This window comes from Nilaparvata lugens, chromosome 1 (genome assembly GCF_014356525.2).
Source record: "Nilaparvata lugens isolate BPH chromosome 1, ASM1435652v1, whole genome shotgun sequence".
Taxonomy (NCBI): domain Eukaryota; kingdom Metazoa; phylum Arthropoda; class Insecta; order Hemiptera; family Delphacidae; genus Nilaparvata; species Nilaparvata lugens.
Genome location: NC_052504.1, coordinates 48,823,912 through 48,840,464, shown reverse-complemented (window position 1 = coordinate 48,840,464; position 16,553 = coordinate 48,823,912). Strand labels below are relative to the sequence as shown.

At 35.3% G+C, this 16,553-nt stretch overlaps 1 protein-coding gene across 1 annotated transcript in view; it reads left to right on the top strand.

The window, feature by feature from the left end:
* Positions 1–16,553, top strand: part of LOC111058345 (ubiquitin carboxyl-terminal hydrolase 48) — a 142,022-nt gene that overhangs the window by 91,132 nt on the left and 34,337 nt on the right. Inside the window, exons 16-18 of the mRNA XM_039435540.1 lie at positions 32–171; positions 5,375–5,530; positions 9,943–10,071. Of these exons, the coding sequence (XP_039291474.1) occupies positions 32–171; positions 5,375–5,530; positions 9,943–10,071 (425 nt within the window). The remainder of the gene's footprint in view (positions 1–31; positions 172–5,374; positions 5,531–9,942; positions 10,072–16,553) is intronic.

The following is a 16,553-nucleotide window of genomic DNA, read 5'->3' as shown; positions in this document are numbered from 1 at the left end:
TATTATGTTTGATGCGAATTGTATTTTTCAGAGATCTGTTATCCTTGTCTGTTGGAACGACATGAAGAAGAGGAAAAAGCCAGGTTGAACTTCGAATCAGCCAATGTGTACGTTCAGAAGGTGAACTCCATCAATCTGCCTGCAGTAGCTGAGGAAGTGGATGAGCCCAAGGTATTTATTTATCCACCTATCTATTCATTCATTTATTTTTTGATACATTTATTTATTTATTCAATGCTACTCAAAACACAATTCATTAAAATTATGAATCATGGAATAAAACATAATAATTATGAATTATGTTGTATCTTCTACTGAACATTATTCTTATTTAATACTGTACTATGGAGATAAGATGGAAATCTAATATGGCAGCCATACTGTAACATTTTATCATATTCAGTTAAAGGTTGCGTTGGAAGATGTTACATAAATTACAAAATATCAACTCATTCTTTAAATCGTTCAAATTACGTTATATCGTTTGATGAGGGAGGTCATTTATAAAAGAACTGATTAATTAATTCTATTAGGCTAGTCGAGGCTAGCAACTTCGTTTACCGTTCCTGCACCAGTCCATTGCTATTTCGTATAGCATTTATTGTATTATCCCTCAACTCATTCCTTTTGCACATTTCAAATCATGTCAACTTTTTGAATCGAAGCCGCATTAACACACTGTAAGCAATTCAATCACTGATTGTCATCACTCACAATATACTTATAGTGTGGAATTACATTTATGCATGTGAAGTTGAATGCTGCAACATATTTTACTTCTACACATTAGAATCAAATAAAGTAAATCATGAAAGTATTGATAGCCATATTCAATTCACAAACTTTCTAGCAATTGAGTAGTTATTGCTAAATCAAATTACAAATTAATTTCAATTGCAGCATTGCGCGTTATCATCAATCAAACAAACCGAATAACAAGCGCACTACTTATTTAGTAGAATGTTTTTTCGACCCAATGCACAAGATTAATTTTGACGTTTTGGGAGAGGCTGCGGTAATAAATAAATTGGGCGAACGTAACAGTGGACGGAGCAAGCTGCAACAGAATTTCACTGATATATTATGTTGTGGTCCGGGGTGCTGAATTTAGAGTGGGAGGAAATTTTGTCACATGCCGGACATGTATTCTATATAAATGGGGTGGATTGGCGACGAAAAGCCGTGGAGGATGAGGAGGAGAAAGAGAAGGAAAGTAGAAGGAGGAACCCTTGCCAGTGAGCGTGCGTGTGTGCGTGAGCTTGAAAAATGACAAAGTTTTCTTTTCTTCATGATACACGCCCAGCTTCCTGAACATACTCTCCAAGTCATCCCCTCTTGTCTGTCACTATTGTTCTTCGCCCCCACCCCCTTCCTTCGCCAGTTTTCATCCCACCCCTTCCAACAGGAAAAGAACTCATTCCAAGCTTCTCTATTCTTTCCATTCTTGAGTCCTTCACCCAGCGAAATTATATCTTGTCATATTATGCGAGTCCAATTTTTGTGAATATTATAGTTTCTAGGTACTAAGGTCTGTGAGATAGAGATGGTATATTACTTTCATCATCATTCCATGCTCCACTACTTTCTGACTCTTCTACCCAGCGAAAAGCCGCTTGTTGCCATTACATGTTACTCAATTTTCGTAAATATGTTATAATTTTCAGGATCTATGATTTTGAAGTTATTACTTTCAAAAGTACAAGTAAAAACGTCTGATGCTTCAATTTTCTCTAGTCTGCTATCCACTTAATTAATATTACTGTTGGGGTTACTGTACCACTGGACTGATTGATTGATTGATTCAATCAATTGATCGATTCTATGGCTGATTGGTTCAATCAATTGCGTTCGATTCGAAGATATATATTCAATCAATTGAGTTGTTCAATTATTATTATTATTTATTTGATTTATTCATTGATCGATCTGTCGATCTACTACAGTAACACTAGAGCCAATGAAATTGAAATGCTTCAAATAATCAACTTATCCAGTTAAAATAAATTATTGGCTCTTGTCTCACAAAAAATCACTTGAAAAAAAACTTCAGTTATATATGTTCCATTTTTCATATATTTTAATATAACTACTAATTTTGATTACTGAAACATCTTTGCATCACTTATATCACAGAGATAATCTCCGTCAAATAGTCTTAGTTGATTTCAATAGCCAGGTGCGATCATGCCATCTTCGATCATGCAGTAATTAGAAGGAAAAATATAAGAATCCATTATGTGGTGGGACATGAATGAATAAAACCACACTGATAAAAACAATGTTTGGCCGATGATTATTTATCGCTGACAATTATCATTCACTGGATGCGCAGTGCTTCTGCGCACAACACAGCAACCGGTAGAGGGTGATTATTTTTCAACAGCGCCGATCTCATTAATAATTTTGGTTAAATACGCCGATGAAACCAACATCGAAAGGCGATAAGACAGTCGTTTATAATGTAGAAACGTTTCGTTCGACTGTTATCTATCTGATAATAAATATTGAATGTATAATTGTATAGTGAGCGACAAGGGGGGGGGAGGCTGTGTGATTACTGAGTGTGGATTCTGGTGAAGCACCCAGTAGCTATTTGGCTCTTTCTCAATCTCTCTCTCTCTTTTTTCTTATCTGGCTCTCTGTCTCACAAACTAACTCCTTCTTTTCTTCATTCTCTTCTACACACACTTTTATCTCTCACACATATATTTTTATTGTTCTCTTCATCACGTATTTTATACTCTCTTTTAAATCTTGCAATTACTCTCTCCTTCCTTTTCTCTTACATTCTTTTTCTCTTACACACATACTTTCCCTCTCCATTTCTTTATAAAAGATAAAACAATATGTGATAGTATTATATAGAAATTTTATTTTAGTGTATAAGTTTATGATTTAAGTGTACCATCCAGCATATAATATATTGTGATCTGCATAAATAAACTCATCTAATTTGTACTCATACTCTTGACTCCGGTGGAATATTAATGGAAAATATCTTGTCCATCTTTGGATATCTTTTCCAAGAACTAATGGTCACACAATATTATCATTGTTCAAATTGTTTTCTTTTTCATATCTCTAAAACTCATTGAAAGTTAATCATACTTTTAGTTGAGATGAAATAGTATTTAATTAGCATATTATATTCTAATCTAATATGATCATTTAAAAAAGAATATTATTTGATGTAACACTTCAACAAAACGTTCACTAAATGTTTTAATAGATGAGACAGACAAAACTGTATTTCTATCAATTGAATAAATTATAACCTCTTTCTCTTTGTTACACACATATTTTCTCATCCCTTATTGTCACTCTCTTCCTCAAACGCATTTATTTTATGCGGTCTCTATCTGTTCTCTTTCTATCACTTTTCTCTCTTTCCTATAGACTACCTTTTTCATACTCTCACTCTTTCCATATTTTTGTCTCTCACTCTCTACCTTTCATTTTGAAAAATTCTTCATTGGTTCTCACTCTTACCATGTCCGACTACCATAATTTTCGTCAGCAGAATGTGTGCTTACAGCTTGGTTGTTTTTCTTTGTGTGTCGAAGGCACTCTTGTTTCGGCCTTCCATTGACAAGTAGAGAGACTCCCGGTTTTAATTGTTGGCCGTGAATAGTGGAGGAGGCTGAAGGTACGCGTTTAAAAACAATAATCAGCAGTTAATTGGTGCGGTTATCTCGCCCGCGGTCAACGAAAAGGGATGACTGCTGCTGTATTTCACGGCCACATTCACGAGATTGAAATCATGTCTCGCTCCTCCGAAGATATCCGCCCATAAATAAGCGACAATCGCAGCGATAAGGCCGGTGAAAGGGTAATGCCATACCTGGTGCGATGAATATGCAACGGATGTATTTAAATTAGACCAGTCACGGTTTACATTCCAAATAACACATCCCGAAAAACGGCGCTCCTATTGTCATCGACGAATAAAATCGATTTATTATTGAAAATTAACACCTGCCTCGGGTAATTGCTTCAGTAGCCGGCGCTGCTACGGATTTTATCTGGTGGCTGTATCTACTTTTGGCTCAGTTCAGCATCTTCTCTTATTCCACTCTCTCTCCTTCTATCCATCGACAATCACCATTCCTTAGTCCTTTCTTGCCTTGGGGCTCAGCAGCATCTACTAGTAACATAGTCTTCTCTACAGTGGGTTCCACTTTGAACAGTCAGCATCGCATGAATGGGAACCGTTCGTTTTATTCGTAAGGAATGCTGAAAGTATGTTATGAATCTCACTATAGCCAATGGTAGCCTTTCTCAGACACCCGTCGCTTGATAAGGAATCTGCTTCTTTTTGGGAATTGCACTAACAATAATTACATACAAGAATACTCAAACACACAAGTCTCGAGGCGATATGTTCATGTGAGCTTGAATTGTTTGCGGTTTTCGTATTTCGCTGTCATTGAGTACGAAGCCAGTGTAATATTATATTATGTGGATATCACATTCTGTTCTTTCCATTTCATTCATTTATACTCTTCGTTTCAAAAGGTGATATTTAAACATAACGATTCGATACACAATACAAAGAAACATGACTGTTCTGAGGTCAATGAATTGTAAAGTGTGTTGAGTGTCCCCACAATCAAGTCTGGAATGAAATCAATCAATCAATTTTCATGCAAATCAACACGAGATACACAAAATTAATCAATATACAAAACAACTCAAAAAGTATAAATTTAACAAATTTTACAAAAACAGGCTTTATGATGGGGTGTGCTGAAAAGGAAGAAAGGAGGAAAAATACCTAGCCAACTATGGTTTCCCATAAAAATCATAGAAATAACTCATCTATGGTCATTGCTTTTGAGGATTGTAGAGAAAAAAACATTCTAATTAAGCATTGAAAGTATATAGAAGAATATAATTCTCTTTTTTTAATTATACTGGAACAATTTTCTTTGTGCTTTACATTTTTATTATACATTGGGCTACCATAAATTTTGAAAAGTTAATACAGAATTATGAAAGTTCAAGCATTGAACTTAATATTGATAATCTCAGTAGCAGATAGACAAGTCTTTCCCTATTGAATGCTAATAATTTAAATCTTTCCAATTAACATAACATAAGATAACGAGATTACGCGATACTGTACACTATTAATGTTAAATTGTGAATATTTTCCAAATAAACAGTAAACCATAAAACAACATTTGCAAAAATGTTTTATTCAATAACGTATTCCCTCGCAGAATATCCTCTAGTGAACACAAATTTGAAAATTATTCTATTTTGTACTGATGTACCTATTTGATTATTTTTGTTATTTCATTTGAATAGTTCCAAAGCTCTAGAATTTTGTGATTGTATGAAAATATATCTGAATTCTTTTTTGTTTTTTTAGGGTAAAAAGATGAAGCTTGAACCTGAAGCCCAGCTGCAGATGATCATTCAGAAGTCGAATTCTTTTGTGCGACGCAGCTCCAGACGTAAAAAAGTGAGAGGCGAAAAGGCCATCCCAGTTTCGTCAAGCACTCTCATCAGAGATTTCAAAGTTGCTGTAAGTGTTGATTGAAACAAATTTTATTGATGAAGTATTAACATTACTGAACTTAATAATAATTCTAGAAAAAAATTATGACATTATTCATAGAATTCAATAATATTGAAGATCAATTCCGGAAAATAATAATGAACACGAATTTGTTTGGGGACAATTGATTGATCAATATGAACTATCCAGTGATGACGATAAGATTTGGAATTCCAATCAGGAAGAAATGAAGTGTTTGATTTTTCTTGTTTTCACTTGTAATTTCTGAAAATTTGATAAGTAAATATGGTCAAACTCCTGCCAATGAATTCAATATCAGGTTAGTTTTTACTGGAAAATGTAAAATTTCAATTTTTCCTTTCAATTTCAATTTCGATTTTTTATATTCACTTTTTCCAAAACCATTCTCCATTCTACAGCTTAGTTTTTCTCGAAGTAGATATCAGTTCCTTTCTCATTATTTACATTAAAACTAGCTATTTTATCTCTGGCTACAGAGAACCAATAGTGTACCGGTACCTCATTCACTAAACATTATCCTGGTGTCAGAAATCTCATTCTCCAGTTTGAAGGATTCATCATTCTAATTGTTGGTATTCAAAGTTTCATTAAAATCATCACTGAATAGGCACAATAGAAAACGAGAAAAATTAGAAGACAATTAAACTCTCTGATTTCGATCATTAATCCAAATTAATGTTCGAGAAGCCCAATATCCCATTGACAAAGTGCCGGCGTGCAATGTTTTTATGACTCAAATCACAGCAACAGCAAGTAGGACCGATTCCAAAACTTCTTTTTTCCATGATTTCGATAAACAGTCCAAATTAAATTATCCAGTTGATTTTTCATCCATTAAATAATCAATCTTTTATTTTGTAGACTTATCTTCGCTACTGGATTAGAATGCTGAAGCAACAAAACATATTCCAGAAATTTATAAAATAGAATTATAGTACTCTTTGAAATTAATAAAATAATAGATCAAGAATATAAATTATAACAACTAGTTTCAGTGTTTACAACATCGTCAGGTTTTAAAAATAAATCCCAAATATTAAATTTGAAACCTGACGAAGGTGTGAAAACTAGAACTATTTGTTATAATTTGTATCCTTAATATGTTATTTTATTAATTTCAAAGGGTACTATAATTCTATTTTATAAATAAAAGAAAGTAGCCCTGAATTAATACATTTTAATAAGATATTCCATCAAATTATTGATAAAGGCCAATACCAAAACTTCCCTCTCATCTCCTACCTGACTTTGTAAATAATACAACCAAATTTTCCTGTAGTCTTACTCATTGAATAAGTCCACTACTCTCCAGTCAGGACAAGTCATCGTAGATTAGGCGCTGTTGTCTGGTTGAAGCAGCAGCCTCACTCAGATTCATGGCTTGTTGAGAGGTTGACTGCAGAATTTCCGTCTGAAAATGAAGACATTGAACTCGCGCGTCGAGCGAAGAGCGATGGTTAGAGCGTCGTAAAACTGAAGAGCGGCTAACATTTCAATTGCGCGACTCCTCCCCTCCTCTCCTCCTGCAACTGGTTAGGAGGGGGTGGGGAGAACTCGTAAACCTGGAGCCCCAACAACTGCTTCAAATTCTATAATAATATTGGCCGGTAATAGTTGCCCAGGAGAACAATGCACTAATCACAGGTTGGCGGCTGCATCCTCCCGCGGCTAATAGTTTTAAATAGCGCCTCTCCGGCGAGTAAACAATATCCGCTCCAACTCACATCGCTATATTATTTATATATATTTATTGCAAGTGCGCCCCTGGCAACAGACTTCAGTCCAGTCCCAATACATATATATTCGTAGACCTTATTTTTATTTTCTTGTAAGCCTGTTCGCTGTGCCCTGTAAATGTCAATGTTTGTTTACTGCGTCGATATTCCGCTCGTTATCTGACTGTGCATTCCCTCGGCTGCTTTCGACAATTATCCGCATTAGAAGCTCGTAAAAGTCGAATCCACTGCTTTGTCGAGATTTTTCTGTGATTCGGTTTTCTCCTCGGCCGTTACCGATTCTGGCGTTGCTTACTTCGGTTGTGAATTGTTGAGTGGACATTGCAGAAATGTTCACAAAATCTGGGGAAAACTCATAGAAAATCTTATTACCTTGAAAGTAGAATCCATTGCTTTACTAACATTTTTCCAAGTTTTGTTCGACCGTTGCTAATTCCCTCCAGTTGTGAATTTTTCAGAGTACCTACGTTTCTTTAATAACAAATTTATGTCATTACAAAAAATAAATGAGGGATTTGTTGTATTAAAATGTCACATTGCTTGTCGGGTTAGTAATCAAAATATGAATAAAAATTGTGGTTTCTAAATTATATGAATCTTCATTATTAAAATAAAAATTATTTCAAGTTGGCTATTTTCATAATAATGTATATGAGTATTTGTTGAAGAGAAAGCGATTCAAGAATATTTGTAAAGCCCTTATTAATGAGACTTAAGTCTTATTATAATACCAGTTCGATTAGATTAATTGTTTATCACGGACTGCGATAGATTAGGCCCATAAGTCACTATTGACCCCTGATAGATTGATGCAAAACAGTTGTGGGTTCGAATCCTGCCAAGCATATATTTGTCTGATTATGTCAATGTCATGTCATTTCAAACTTTTTTTATCTCATCAATCCACTTCCGCTGAATCGAAATCTTCTTTAGACATCATCCTGAAAAAATGAATGAACAAGTAACAAGTAAGTTTCTGTGAATGAACAAGTAACAATTGATTTGGATTGTTCTATTATTTCAAGTTATAAAATACTGAAGCGCGTAAGATAAAAGACCGTCAGATGCATTAGAAGAAAAGGCTCTGTTTAAAGTTTGCCGTGCGCTTTTTATGTTGGCCACTTAGCAAAGAGTTGTGCAGGAGACAGCAGCCGTGTCTCTCACTGACCGCCGTCTCCTCCATCATCAAAAATGATATGAATAAAGAGACGTGTGTCCCAGTCTAAGTAAAGGGGTGCTCTAAGTAAAAAATCTCAGAGTAGCCGCTTGCTTACTGAGAGACAAATAGGTTGGTGACAAATGCAGAAAGCAACCTCCAGGTTGATAAGCAACAATTAGACGTGAGCGTCAGGAGTTGTTAGTGGTTATGGGGGGGGGTGTTAAGGCAACACAAAACCGTCCGGCAAAAACACTTTTGGCTGGAAGACGGACGAGTGACTGCTGCCACCCCCGGGGGCGGCACGTCATCTTGGAGGCAGTAGAAGAGGTGGAGGTGGAGGCATATTCCCTACATAACTCAGCCGGACAAAACCCTGATTAACGGGTGCGGTATTAGTTGGCCGCCTGGCTAAATTAGCCGGACATTCAGATAAGTTAAGACTGCAGGGCGATTAGCCGGCAAAAACGCGGACACACTCACTAATGACGCTTCGCGACTCTCACACGCGTGCGGGCATACACTCCCTTGCCTAATGAAACAACAGATCTTGCTTCACGAACACCCCTCTTCAAAATATCCTCGTATTCTTCATTTCTTCTCCGCTCAACCCCCTTGCACTCTTGCAACTTTGCACAATCATCCTCTTTTGTTGGGGCTGTCAGTTTTCTTTTTTAGGACAGCAGCACTGGGAAACAATGCGCTCGCTTTTCCTACCCACACACATGCCTACTCTAAGTCGTAAGCTCCTAACCTGAAATCTGTGAACTGAAAATTTGAGGATTTATCACGTTTCAGAAATTTTATCTGTGCCAGTTTGTAATTTTACTTTGTTTGAAAAAAATGCAATAATTTGATTGTATGCTGAGAGATGTTGAGGTATCCGACCATATTCAATATCTGCAAACATCAATGTCTCATTCTTCATAGAATGCAAGAAGACAAATTTCCAACAATGCATCACTGTGTTGAGAGGTGATACATAAATTGTTAACTCGATACATTTTGTTTTTAGATGGTTCTATTTAAACAATACACATGCTTCAATGCACATGGCATCAAGGTTATCATCAATATTTTAATTCTTTATGGGAGTTTGAAGACAAGCTCATGCACAAATTCAAACTTCTTTATTTGTTGAAAGTATGATACGATTCTCAAATTTAACTGTTATGTACTTCATCGGAAGGACTTTCCGATTCAGAAGAAAAGTAAATACTTGACTTATAAAAAGTATCCCTATAGATTCTCAAAAGACTGCAAATTAAACTGCAAGATTGCTCAGACTTGCGTTTTTGTATTTTCCATTACTTTTCACAGAATTTAAAAATGTATCAAATATGTATTTAATGTATTTATATATGATTTCTGGAAAAATGAATTATTTGACCATATTTGATGAAATTTAATTAATGAAGGTATCAGATTATCACGTTTCAATAAGGACGTTCGTCTTGTTCACTGAGGATATGTAAATCTAATTATTTTTCAATTTATTGTTGCAGGTGATGCAATCATTCAAAGTGGCTACCTTTGATCAGCACTTGGTTACAGAATGTGGCAAAGTGCTGAAAGACAACACAGCTACATTCCGTCAAATGGAAATCTATCCTGAATCCACTATTTTTCTCAAGGTAAGTGAATTCACACCATGCATTTACAATGATCGCTGTTTTTTGTTTTAAATTTTATGAAACCGTTCTCATATAAATAGTATGTTATTTACATTTTAATTTGAAAAAAATACGTAGTTGAGAGATGTGTGAAGTACTTGATTTTGGGCTGAAAATGTATGTGTTCCAATTCTGCGAATTTGAATTTTTGTGTTTTTTCGAGTGTTTTATTCTAATCGATTTGGAAATGTATCGCAATCCACACACTGAATTACTCAAAATGACCTTTCCCATACTTTGCGATTATAATAGGTGGAGCACATAATAAGCAGTTGAAAAAACGGAATAACAAATAATCATCGACAAGATTATATCTGATGGCCAGGCATGTATTATTCATACAGTTCATTATTATTAATCCACCAGTTTTTCAAAGTCCGACTCGGGAACAACAGGATGTGCAATGCAGACTTTTTCCGGCCAATTGTTAAAAGAGTGATGTCATGTATTTCCTACTGTTAATCAGCCCAAAAAGGAGTCGAAAACTGATAGAAATCAAACTAGAATCCATCTTGGTTTTATTGTATTTCATTCAATTAATGGAAGGATTAATTAAATAATATTCTTTTCAAAATTGAGTTATTTGCTTTATAATTTTCAACTCTAATAACTCATTCTATTTATTCAATTACGTACAACTCTTGTTCTTACAAAAGGTTTTCAGCCAAAACATTTGCCTTTTCACTTTATGTAAACAATCCTAATCCAGATTGTTTTTCATAATTCTGAATAGACCATTTACTTAACTTCTAAAATTGAAACCAATTAATGGAGGAAATTTAATTCCATTATAGTTTATAGGAAACTAGGATTCAGATTCAGATAGAACAACTGTCAACGCTCCAAAATTCTGAGTCCTTAAAAACATTCGGAAGCAATTTATGAATAGTATTGACTCTTATATTCAAGTGTGAATATAATTATGTTCAAGTATATTATCCACTATGTATACAAGTATGAATACATGTATGTGTATATACACTATGTATTCAAGTATAGGCTATTCACTATTCTCCAAGTAGAATATACGATTCTGAAAATTAGAATATTGTATTTTTCTTCCAGCTGGATAAGAGTACTGGACAAGATGAACTAGAAAATATTAATTTTAAAGCGCTCAAAAAGGCTTACATCTTTAAAAAACAAGTTACACATTTTTATATGATAGCTCTACAGAGTAATTGATCAATTGATAAAGCCTAGTGAGTGAAATTATTGAATAGAGATAAATCATATCTGGATGACTTGAGTAATAAAGGTCTGATGATTTCTAGTTAATAAGGAATAACAGAAAAATGTATGGTTAATCAATAAGACTGCCTACAAAAAATCAATTTTGTAAAATATACTGTGCCCATGGTTCAATTGTGAATAAAATTGATTCAATGACAAGATTGATGTGGTGTCCTATAGCAGCGATAATTTAGCGCGTTGCTTGTAGAAACGCGGTGTGAATATTAGATGCCTGAACGTGTGAACCGGCTGCTTTATAGACTAACCTCCGACAAGGTTATCTCCCAAAATTGCCACAGGAATGACGCCACTCCATCGTTTAAACCCAATCCCTCAGCACGGCTTTCGCACCTTATTCCTCCCGGGGGACAAACCCTTGAACATTGCCAACCTTCTCCACCCTCCCACACCCTTTCAAACCACACCCTTCGCACCAAAACTATCATCAAACGGCATTTGACTGCTATGAAACCCAACTGAACTGTTCAGGAAGATACGGGTAGTTCAGAACTGTGACTCAATTTCAAATTGATACCCTCTGAATTCAATCTACCAACATTTGACTGCTATGTAACTGACAGAAGTCAATTGTTCAGTTTGGTAGCTAGGATCCCTGTCTCAATTAATTCCAATATAATAATATTTGTGTATACTCCTCACTTATAGGCCTACAATTATTGCTAATTATATAGTTATGACTGGGAGAGAGCAACATACGCAGCCAAAAACTGTTCTTCTCTCAAATGTCAAAAACAATAACATTTCCAAAAGATGATTACATTCCACTTTCAAGAATTTTAGTCCAAAAATATCGTTTGATTGAATGGATTATTTCAACTGGACAAAATTATTAAAGCTGATCATTTTAATCGAAATAACTTTCTCGACTCAAGCAAGCATTTTTTGACTTTTAGAAGAAGATTTCATTCTTCTATTAAAATCATAATGTTATGATATATTTTCATTTATAACGTTACCGGCCAGAACATTCTCATTTTACATATTACTCCATCGTATAATTGTTATTTCTCAAGATTGAGACTTGAGCAAACATTCTGTCTCTAGACACTATTTCACTAAACTATCTCAAGAAGTGAATGTTGATCTTTTTATACGATGTCCACCTGGTTGCAATGTCTCTGTTGATGGAAGCATAGGGTGACGGGTTGTGAGAAGAGGGGGGAACAACCAATATATTCGGGGACAAATCGCATTTATAAGTAACAGCTGTGGCGGCAGTGTAGCAAGCTGAAACAGCCAAAAGACAAGAAGTGGCAAGGAGAGAAGAAAGGAGATAACAGGGGGAGTGCGAGAGAGAGGAAGAGAGAGAACACTCTCCGCGTGTTGAGGTTTTTTCATAATCTTTGACCAAGAGAGTTTCGGAAGGTGTGTGAGGCGGGGGAGAAGAATGTGAGATAGCTCCCAGGGAACGAAAACAAGTAAGGAATTGGCAATGCCAGATAAGAGGAAGAAGAAGAAAACTGAGGAAAATGAGATGAAAGAAATATGGTGAAAGGAGAAAGACAAAAAGTTAAACAATACAAAAAAGATGACTGAATATTCCATGGATAAAGTTTTTGAAAAAGTATTACAATACGTGCAATGAGAAAATTAGTGGCGCAAGAACATAAGATAGATGGAATACTGCAGATGAACTCAGAAGAAGATGAGAAGGATAAAGAAGCAGAGGTATATTAAAAAGAAGAGAAATGAAAACAATTAAGAATGAGAAGACGAAGAAAAAATATTTCTTTTTATCATATTATGTGGATAACAATATTAGTAAAAAAAGTAGAATAAAATGAATTGATGAAGAAGTAGTATGAGAATGAGCGAAAGGGGAGCGGAGGAAGAAGAAATATGGTGAGAATAAAGTATAAAGTAAAAGAATGAAACGGAGAAAATATTTTTTGGAAAAAATTTAAGAAATAGAAGAAACAGATCTTGAAGTTGAGATGAGAACAATCAAAAACGTAGATGAGATTGAGCAGAAGGAAGACTATGAAGAAACAGTACAGGAGAAAAAGAAATGGCACAAAAACAGAAAGACTGAGAGAAAGGAGAAGGTGATGGAAAAAGGAGTCGATGGAGGGAAAGAAACTTATTATATAAGTTTCATAAGAATAAGAGAAGGACAAAGCAAAAGAAAGAAAATATAGAAGTAGAACAAGATCAAGAAACGGAAAAGAAGAGAAGAAAGAGGTAGAAGAAGAATGGGAAGATTAAAAAGAATAAGTTGGACTTGTAGCGTGGAAGTGTGCGCTAATGAAATGGCTATCACGTCAGCAGTCGCCAGCTGCTCTGACCATGGCGCACCAATAAATATTTGATCGACCCCTTCTCCCCACCCTGAAACCACCCCCTCTGCACCCTACGGAGACCTCTTCAAAATTCAAAGCTAACTCCACAGCCCCCTCACCTCCCTAGTCCCCCATCTTGGCTTGTTTTTTCGCCACAAAATTTGGCACGTTGTCTGCTGGAGCAAAAGTGATGAGATAAGATGTGAAAAAATCTGCTCCATTGTAGTTTAACTTTTGGAAATGCTTGAAAGTATAACATGGTATCATGGTTGAACATCTATCATGAAAAAGGAACAATGAGAATCAATGTGGGCCTAATAATGATGGACTTTAAGTATTGATTTTCTTGAATCAATTGTTGAAAACACTACAAAACTGTGAACTGGTTTATGAGAGAGGAGCTACTATATGACATAGAATGTCAATCTTTATAATGATTTGTAAATCCTACACTATTCGATCGTTATGAGAATTGTATTATTGTAATGTACGAACAAATGGTAAAATTCAAATTGTACAGAAAGCAGGATAGGAAGGTGAAGCAGAAATCAGAAAATATTATATACAAGATGTAATATCTAAATTGATTATTTAAGTTACGAGTAGAAAACATATAAGTTCATATGAAATGATTTGAAATGAATGATCTACTTTTGTAGTACCATAAATGTTTTTAATGCATTATCAATTTCAGTATAATTTTTTGAAGGGTCCCAGTTTCACTTGGGGCTTTTGTGACGTGTTCATGTGCAGACTCATTTCCAATCTTCCCATTTTCCTCAGTGAAGCTCCACAATAATAAATTAAGTAACTCGGCAACAATATTGTGATGCTCCGTCCTCTAGTGATAAATCACTCTTGGTCTTGAAAGCAAATAAAGACGTGAATTATGAATTGTGATGTCTTTTGTGTTCAATTCATTTATTCATTTTGAATCGAGTAGCATCAACAGATCTGCGCCATTAATTATGAGGGCATGTCGTTGATTGTCTTCTCTCTCGCTCTAAGAACACAAGGCTTTTCCTGAAGAATAGCACTGCTAAGATGAATTACGACAAGAATAAGGGAAGCAGCCCTTAGGGTGGAAAGTCGGGCTAGTATAGAGTTCGCTTCACTAAAGCATCTGCGGTCGCAAGACTTTGAGTTATTAAATAACTTCCTTCTGGAGACAGTAGGTATCTTCAACCTACTTAGGCAACCTACAGCCTACCTAACCGAAAACGGCTTAGAAGCAACTCGGCCGTCTCATTTGGGCATTGGCTTGCCTACCTCATAGTCAGCTCTCAACACCCAACACCCGTTTCTTGCCTTCCTTCGATGACTTTGGCAACCGCATTCCGAGTAACAGGTGCTTTGCTTCTTGCCTTCAACTTGCCAAATCTTGCAGAAGTATTTTGGAAGTTTGTTCCAGTGGCGTAGGCTGAATTTTACCACAATTTTATTGATGACGCCTCTTGGTCTCGTATTTTCTGCTAACTTTGATTTTTTTAAGATCCACCCTTTCCACTCAAATCACACCCTTCATTCCTGTAATATTATAACTCTTCAAAAAGAGTATAAGATTACCAGACTGAAACTGAGGAAATCTATAAATACCAGGAAGCAACTTGAATTTATACTGTTAACATTCTTAAATTATCAGAGATTCAATATCTCAAATTAAATTTCCAATATATTCAGTTGAATCCCTAAATTCTTATTGGGAATATCACTGAATCCCTTAATTTTGATCGCGAGCATCTATTGATTAGAATAGACGACAATTTCAAGACAATCCTCTCCTGGAAGGATGACTATTTTTCGTATGCTTCATTATAGGGCATAATTCTCCATCATCCCTAGAGTGCTATGTAATTTAGGAATTATCTAAATCGGCGATACCTGATTGTTGGTCAGTTGACTATTGACTATTAAAACACAATATAATGTTGGTATAACCTTTTACCTCCATTCATAATCGTAAGTTAAACAGTATCCACTTGAAAACAAATTTAATAGTGAAGTTAGAAAAATGTTTCCTCTGTCTTCCACAAAACATCTTCACGATTATTCTTCTCTCCAAAACATAGAGTAATCCATTTTGTTCTGTCTTATTTCGCTATCGTTAAACTTCAGAAAAACTCATCTATTCACTTCAATTTGTATAAAGATGCTTCGGACCAATGCATGTTTCTCCTTTTCTGACTAGGATTTTCATTGGATCAATACATTAATGAACAAATGAGAACATCTGCTATGGATCATAACTTTCAACTGTACACAATGTAAATTATATTCACGATCCTCGAGTACGGTGGAGGAAGAACTTCTCCAGTAGCGAATTAAAAAAACTTTCAATCCTCATCTTGCATCCATAACTAGGGTCTTAGGTATTTCGTTGAGTTAGTATCATTCAAACAGTAGCAGCGTTTTTTCACCTGTCAAACAAGACGAAAAAATCACCGGTGGAAAAAAGATTTTTATTTTCACGCCACGTGTGATAAACGGTGTATTTCATTGGTAGGAACCGCAGACGTGTCTCGGGGATAATCTGTCGATACGCCCCTTGTTTGCCTCTTGTTATGCAGTGAGATTCAGTTCAAACTGACAGCATTTCTCATAAATAACACCATCGCTCCCCATTCAACCAATGCTGACAGCTTCAAGTGAATCTCACTGTATTAATTACACATGCTAAGTGGTCATCACACTCTCGGTAGACGCATAGCTGTGGGGCGACTAACTCCCTCACCATTCTCTAACCACCTAGGCCTATTATTACACCTCCATAAATTTAATTCATAATTGATCCGACTTATAATTAATAATCTTAGTAAACTAAGTAAATAATTATTATTGTTATACTATCGAGATGGTAGCCAACTGTTTATTATTCAGAATGAAGTTGGCTAGTTTTATTTGGATTTACGT